We start from the raw sequence: 7,753 nt of genomic DNA on the forward strand, positions 1-7,753 counted from the left end.
CTTGGGTTTGAACTCATTTTGGACAAGTAAGAAGGAATGCATTGAAATAGATTAAAATGATTTCAAATATAATGGGATTCAACACATTTTGAATACAAATGAATGTCGTTTTCTATCGTTATTATTTTTATTTATATGTGCATCAAATATTTGCGTCTTACTACAATCATGTTTCTTCCTATGATGATTTCTGTCAATAGATAAGTACTTTTTCAATTCTGTTCAAGAGGGTAGAAACTGAATGGAAATTGACCCTACTAAACTATGTGACACGAGGAGGAATGTTGAAATCCATTTTAATTCCTTCCGTAAAGTATAATTGGCAAAATTTTCAATCAGCAAAAATCTTATTTAACCGAAAGTGCATTCAAGTAAATCTATGAAAATTTCTCCGCTGATCAAATTCACAATACTTCGAACCCAATCAAATGTCTTTTTTTACCATATTTTAAATCATTTTAATCCATTTCAATACCGGGAGAAAAAGGTTGAAATTTGAAAATTATAGTTCACACTTTTCATTGCTTGCAGATTATTATAGGATATAAAGCAGCTCGTTCAATTTTACAGCACTCTTCAAAAATTGTAATAGCTGACATTTTGTAAACAAAGCTATACTTTCAAGAGTTTAACAAAGCTATATAATTATACATTACTTTATTTTTAGTGAAAATGCTGCAACTTGGAACAAAAAAAATTATTGACAAAACCTTGAATATTCTAAACAATATTATATAGATAAAGCTCTGCTAAGGATTTCTCCTAATCTATAAAATCTAAGTACTTGTTTAAAAAAGCAAAAACTTTTGTATAGTTTTAATGTCGCACTACAAGAATATATTGAGCTAAAACTTCGGGAAATGATTCTATTTTCTTTTAAGAATACAATTTTATTATTTCTATTTTAGCTAGGGCTATAAAACTCTGTTCTCAGTTATATTCCAAATTAAAAATTAATACAATTGCACAATTTAAACAAATAAAAACTCAAACAGACCAGTTGGACGTGGCTTTGTATATTTAAAAATATTTCCAAAAATGTCAACACACTATTTACATTTTCCAAATTGTAAAAACTGTCGGATATGAACGATGCAGTTGGTGACGTGACCAATTTTGTTTCACTTCAGGAAAGTTTCAATTTTTTCATTTATTTTACACAATTTACGCAAATATTTTTCATAATTGAAAAACAATTTTTTAGATGCATTCAAAAATATTCTACTAAGGTGAGAGGACGTAAAGTTGTACCTTGAAAAAAGAACCAAATTTCGAGAGAATTTTTATTTAACCTTCCAGAGAAGTTGCCACACATCCAAAATTAAATAAATCACTTACCAAGACTTTTGTATTTATTGTAAAGTTACACTTACATTTAACCTGTACTTTTTTATGCAAAGGTGAAAAATCGCTAATTAAGAAAAAAATCAGAACAAGGAATTTTTTAAGGAATCGATTTTTTTCAATAAAAAAAAGAATAGCCTCTTCCTCATGTACAAAGTAAAGCAACTAAATCTTTTCCAATTCGTAATCGCTAAGTTTAGTTATATATTGTTTTTAATTATATTTTTCTCATTTAAACAAAATTTTGACTTGAAACAAAAACTTTCAAACAATTTTTCTAAGCATATGAAAACTTTTCTTCGTTAAAATATATCTACAAAATACAGCTCCAAGTATTTTTTAATTCTGGTAAAAAAAATAGAAAAAATGTTAGTTTCACAAAATTGAAAAAAAGTTTCTAAACAATATTAAAAATTCAATTTCGTTCGAAATTGCGCTTTTTTACCGCGGACTTCTAATTTCTAGAATTTTGTATTCGACCCACCTCAAAAAATGAATATCCTTACTGGCTAACACTGGTAACTTGATTCGAAAAGGCGGGAAATTCAAAGTGAACTCACCCTCTGCATTTGTTGCATGTATGACAGCTATCAAGGGTAGTGCCACTAGGAGCAGCTTCGTAAACCTAAGTAGCCGCATCTCAGCACCCATCTTCTTCCTTGAGACTTATAAATCGACTGTTTGTCCACTTTGAGGAGTTTTGCACTTTGAATGTAAACGAAGAGAACCGCACTGTCATAAAACCGACCGTTAAGCTATGCCCGTTAGGCGAACCAGGAGTTTGCCCGTAGAGTTGGAAAACGGAAAATCTGCACCATGTGCGCCTTCTTCCGGCGCCTCTGCCGAAAGCGCGAAACACAAAAATAAAAACTACCAGAAGTCGTAGGCGTAGGATGTGCAACACCAGGAGCAAGACCACCGACGACTTATAATTGGGAACGAGTTGGAAGATGAAGCGGCGAACGGTGGTTACGATAGTTACAATGGTTACAATGATTACAGTTAAAGTGGTGAAATGGCACGACCTTTCTTCGGGTTGTTTGTAACTTGGTCTGTGTTCCGGTAAGAACTGACAACCGCGACTCGATAGTCTTAAGAACAGGAGAAAGGTCTATCGAGCAGCCCCTCTCTCTCTCTCTCAGTCGTCCCCCTCAAAACGCAATCCTGTCTCTTCTAGAGGTTTGACTTGGCTGGCTCGCTCCATAAGGTTCTTGGTTAGTAGATGGTAGATGGTTACAAGATGGTAGTGAGAATTACATTGATATATTCTATGTATCTGTTGTATCCTGGCCTAGTGTCTATTTCCAGCACCTGCTGGATGTTATTAAACCTTGTCAAGTCGCTCACCCGTTAGACTTAGAGTTGTACACATTATCATTCATTTGATCAGTTGTTCGCTAGTGGGGTGCAAATTGCACTCCGAAGGTCCATCATGGGCGATGATACCCTCCTTAGAGAAGCGAGTGTTCTGAACGATCTTCGACTTCTAGATTCTAGAAAGATGAAGCTGATCATTGAAGATTATTATCCTTCAAGGATCTAGATGGAAAGGGTAAATGAAGAGGCGTGAAGAATGAGAGGCGCAGATGAATGAAGGCAGTTTATTGGGTCATGGTATAATGGTCACTGGCTGAAGAGCAAGAAATCAGAAACAAGAAGAGGAAAAAGTTTATTAGGTCAGGAGTTAAATTCGAAAAGAAACTTGTTGTTGAAACCTTTTCTAAACTGTGAATTTTGAGAGCTAAAATAACAATATCTTGTATCTTGTATCTCTTCCATGATTATGACCCACTTAAGTGGATTTGCAATTCTGACTGACGTTAGACAAAATTATATTATAATAAAATAATTATATTATATATATTACATCAATTTTCATTGAATCTAGAACATTATTCTCGCAGTGTGAAAATTAAGAAGTTTGATAAAATTAGAAAAGGTTGGGTGTCGCGATCATAACCAATATGCGAAATAACGAACCATATATAACTTTCTAGACCTGAATAAATGAGAACTATGCCACTGAACCAAATTAGATTTTCACTGATCCTTCAATGAAAATGTATAGAGAAATATCTAGAATAGCAATAATCTAGAATTTATTATGAGAATCTAGAATGCATGTTGTTAATTATAATTATAATTACAAGAAGAGAATATGCTATGCATTTTATTTTTACAGTGTGGAGTAGTCATAGAATCCACATCACATCCTAATTTTTATACAGTTACACTTTTTTAAGAATGCAATTTGCTATCAAGTTATCCACAAAGTTTTGTGTTCTCTACTGAGAAAGTGAGATGCAATCCGATGTGAAAAATTCTTTTCATCTTCATGAACAGCAATGATCATCATCATAAAATGTGTAATATCCATTTTCGAGAATTTGAACAATATTATAAGGACATGCGTCAACTTTGAGAACCTTAGCAATCCGTTAAATCGGATGCTGGGAAGTTAAAGTATTATGGAAAGGAATTATTAGGAAATAGAAACATTTTCCGTTTGTTCTCCGTAACCGGTGTTTCTTCAAAGTGAGTAATCAAGCGGAAATACGTGAGCGTCGATTGAACCGAGGGCTGTTCAGCACTTCATAAGAAGAGATTGAGGTATAGGTGCCAACCTGAGGACCTACATCTACCTACACATATTCTCTCCTCTACTGTCTACACTCTACAGCTACAATACTCCCCACCTTTTACAATCATGCCACGCATTTCTCTTCGTCTGATCGACAACAAATAATGCTAAAATAATAATTATTAATCTTTTAATTTAAATCAGTGAAAGGTGACCGGAATTCTAATTCCTACAAATTAGCAATGCCCGAGTAAGAAAAAAGGACCAATAGAGTCCGAACAAACTTCCAAATAAAGTCGAACAATAGTACCAATTATGAAACAAACTAGCAGAAAAGTGTCAACTTTTTAAAAATTGTTTACAGATCCAAATATGGACCAAAGTACTAGTTCAAAATAGGAAATATTTTGTGACATTTAGGGACAAAAGTTCTAAAAAATGCCGTTTAATTTTTTGTTGTTGGTAAATTTGTACATTTACCTAAGCGGAACATGATTCTAGATTTTATCAATAAATTACAATAAGAAATTATAATTAAATATTAATTTTTTAAACATAGAAATTATGACCCTTTTTCGATTATCGTGAAGTTAACAAATTTAACATATCAATGAGTAACTAAACTGTAAAAAATGTCTGTTTTAAACTTCTAATATATTGCAGTGGAGTTTTTGGATTCTGGTGTTACAATATTGCCTTTCATGCATTGCAATTTTACAATACCGCATAGCATCGCCGTATTGTAATGTTTGGAATTTTACAGTACAAGTATTGTAATTTTACATTACTCTTGTATTGTCCGTCTTTACTCCTTAGGCACTTCTACAGACGCAACTTTTATGCAACAGGCTTGCAACCTGATTTTTTAATAGGGGTAAATATGCTATTTTAAATATTTTTTTCGGCACAAAATTGATCAAATCAGCTCGATTGGGTTACAAATTCCACTGATAATGAGAAAATAAAAAATTTAATTTGTCACGTTCAGGGGTGTTATACCCCTAGAAAGTACCCCTGTCAAACCATAAGCAGGCTAACCCATCAACCCTGGAAACATCGAGTTTAGGCGCTTTTCTTACTTGAAATAAATTAATTTTACACCATAAGCCAGCTCACCCACCTAACCACTTACCCCCTAACCCACTCAACACCTAGAAATCAACCCTGCCATACCACAAGCAGGCTAACCCACCTAACCCTGGAAACATCGAGATAAGTCACTTTGCTTACTTGAAATAAATGAATTTCACATCATAAGCCAGCTTACCCACTTAACCACTTACCTCCTAATCCACCCAAGCCCTATAAACCAACCCTGCCAAACCATAAGCAGACTAACCCACCAACCCTGGAAACATCGAGTTTAGTCGCTTTCCTTATTTGAAATAAATTAATTTCACACCATAATCCAGCTCACCCACCTAACCACTTACCCCCTAAACCACCCAACCCCTAGAAACCAACCATTCCAAACGACAAGCAGGCTAACCCACCTAACCCTGGAAACATCGAGATAAGTCGCTTTGCTTAATTGAAATAAATGAATTTCACATCATAAGCCAGCTTACCCACCTAACCACTTACCCCCTGATCCACATAACCTCTAGAAACCACCCCTGACAAACCACAAGCGGACTAACCCACTTACAATTAAACCTGGGATCATCGAGTTCAATCGCGTATTTTTCTGTGTGCATGTGTGCATTTCCACCTTGAAATATATTATTTTTGAAAATCTTGACAACAATGGTAATCTTCATAGAAATGTTTCAAACATAACGATTTTTTTACAGCAGTCACATCGTACAATGACAATGTTCTTAGATCCTTGTATTTCGTAATGAGTATTGCAAGAATCTCTGAAACTGAAGTCTACGAGATTATCAAACCTGTCTGGTCTTTTATCAATATACCCACTCTTGTACTATGTGTACTTCAAAATATTTTTGTACCTCGGTGAAGATAGCTGATTGTAAACTACGGATTAAAGTTTAATGATATTATTCCTTACATGGAGATTCAAATCATAATTCATTAAAACGACATTATCTGAAAATAGTCGGACGAAATTTTCCCAGGTACGAAACCCATATACCTCAAGTGATTGTATTTTTCCTGTTGTTCCTGATGGTACTTTTTTATATTTATTTTTTTTTTCCAGCATCGTTTCTTCTATAGCTGTATCACAATGTCCACTCCAAGAATCAAGGAATAATACAGAATGATGACCCACTTTTGGATAAAGTACTTCTTATAACCAAATTTTAAAGAGATATGTAATTACAAGAGATTTAAAAAAAGTAATTCGATTAATTATTACTTCAAAATAAATGAACTTATTTGTATTTAATTTTCCCGATGTAGATGCTTCAACATGTACATTATCTGCTTTAAATACAGTTTTTTTACAATAGGGCTAAATTCACAACTTGTCTCCTTCAATACCAAAAAATGGGAGATAGGATTTGTCCCGTAGCAGATATTAGTGGTTGTATAGTATAACTGTGTGTTGTCGATGAAACTGATTGTACTACACATTGCACTTACTTTTCTACTTCCACAGCCAGTGTTCTTCCAGAGTGGATTTCTAATTGAAATCCAATTTGATCTGAATTACATAAATTTTCAAGTACGATTGTTGGTATGCATGATTGTACATCAGCTACAAATTCATTTGCTTTAGTTTCAAGTTCTAGTCCACTCTCTAAGGCTTTTTGAGTAATAAACTTATTTACTTTTCTAGATACTATTCGATGAGCTTTTTTAAATTTCAATAGCCAATTTGCAGAAGCCTTGAATCCAAAATCTTCAGATCCAATTTGTTTTTGAGCTTGCAAAGCCCATCGACGTATATTACGACCATGAATTATTGATCCAGCTATAACAGCAGCATCAAAATTATCGCATGTATATTGACAAATTCGCGTAACTCTTTCCCTATATGTACCACTTGAATTTACTCTGTACACTTTCTATACTTAAATTTTTTTTGCAACTTTTCCAATATTCCACGGCTCTTCTTTTATGGTCAAAATCTAATTCTTCTATAACGTATTTACAGTGATCTGTTGATACTTCGAAAGTATGAGACAAGTGAAGCAGTTCTTGATCTTCAACAATTTTTGCATCATGATCTTCATATTCTTCTTGAAAATTCAATGTGTCTTCAAAAATTATGTCTATGCCGTTAAATTAATTTGAAGAATCTATTATATTTGTTTAATTTTTTTAGATAACTCAATTTCTTTATAATTTGTCACACTATCTTGTATTTTCAAAGTTTGAAAGTATACATTCAAACGTTATGAACGTTATAAACCTTATTAATTTATTATTAGTGCATACGCTTATAATAAATTTATAACGTTAATAGAATTGATCCTCATCGTTAAGTCTGAATGAACCAACGAAACGATTCAATTTTTGTCATAAAATGATTTTATTCATGAATACGAATTTACTTGAGACTGTATATTAACTCTTGATATTTTTTACTTATAGGAATAGTGTACAGTAATGTCTAGTTTTTAACTGACACTTTCAAACTGACTGAAAGAAAAACTAAAAAAGAAATGTAAACTCAATCTGTCATGATTGTGATCAACTGTCATCAATTTTACTAAGTAATGACGTACAAAAATAATTTCGTTACGTTTTCATGTACATTCATGTACAAAAATAATTTCGCTGCATCTTCAAATATATTCAAGTACAAAAATAATATTAACCATGTAAAAACAACTCATAAAACTCTACAAATAAGTAATTATTAAAACATTAATTTTAATTTTTTTTAACACCATACATGACTTGTATCGACTTTTTTGT

The 7,753-nt window shown here is 32.9% G+C and overlaps 1 protein-coding gene across 1 annotated transcript in view; it reads right to left on the minus strand.

Moving 5' to 3' along the window:
- LOC117178876 overlaps positions 1–2,393 on the minus strand; it is a 124,494-nt gene extending 122,101 nt beyond the window's left edge. The window contains exon 1 of the mRNA XM_033370395.1: positions 1,905–2,393. Coding sequence (XP_033226286.1) covers positions 1,905–1,995 — 91 coding nt within the window. The 5' untranslated portion in view covers positions 1,996–2,393. The remainder of the gene's footprint in view (positions 1–1,904) is intronic.
- Positions 2,394–7,753: the final 5,360 nt, after the last annotated feature.

The sequence above is a fragment of the Belonocnema kinseyi genome, chromosome 8, assembly GCF_010883055.1.
Source record: "Belonocnema kinseyi isolate 2016_QV_RU_SX_M_011 chromosome 8, B_treatae_v1, whole genome shotgun sequence".
In the NCBI taxonomy this organism is placed as follows: Eukaryota; Metazoa; Arthropoda; class Insecta; order Hymenoptera; family Cynipidae; genus Belonocnema; species Belonocnema kinseyi.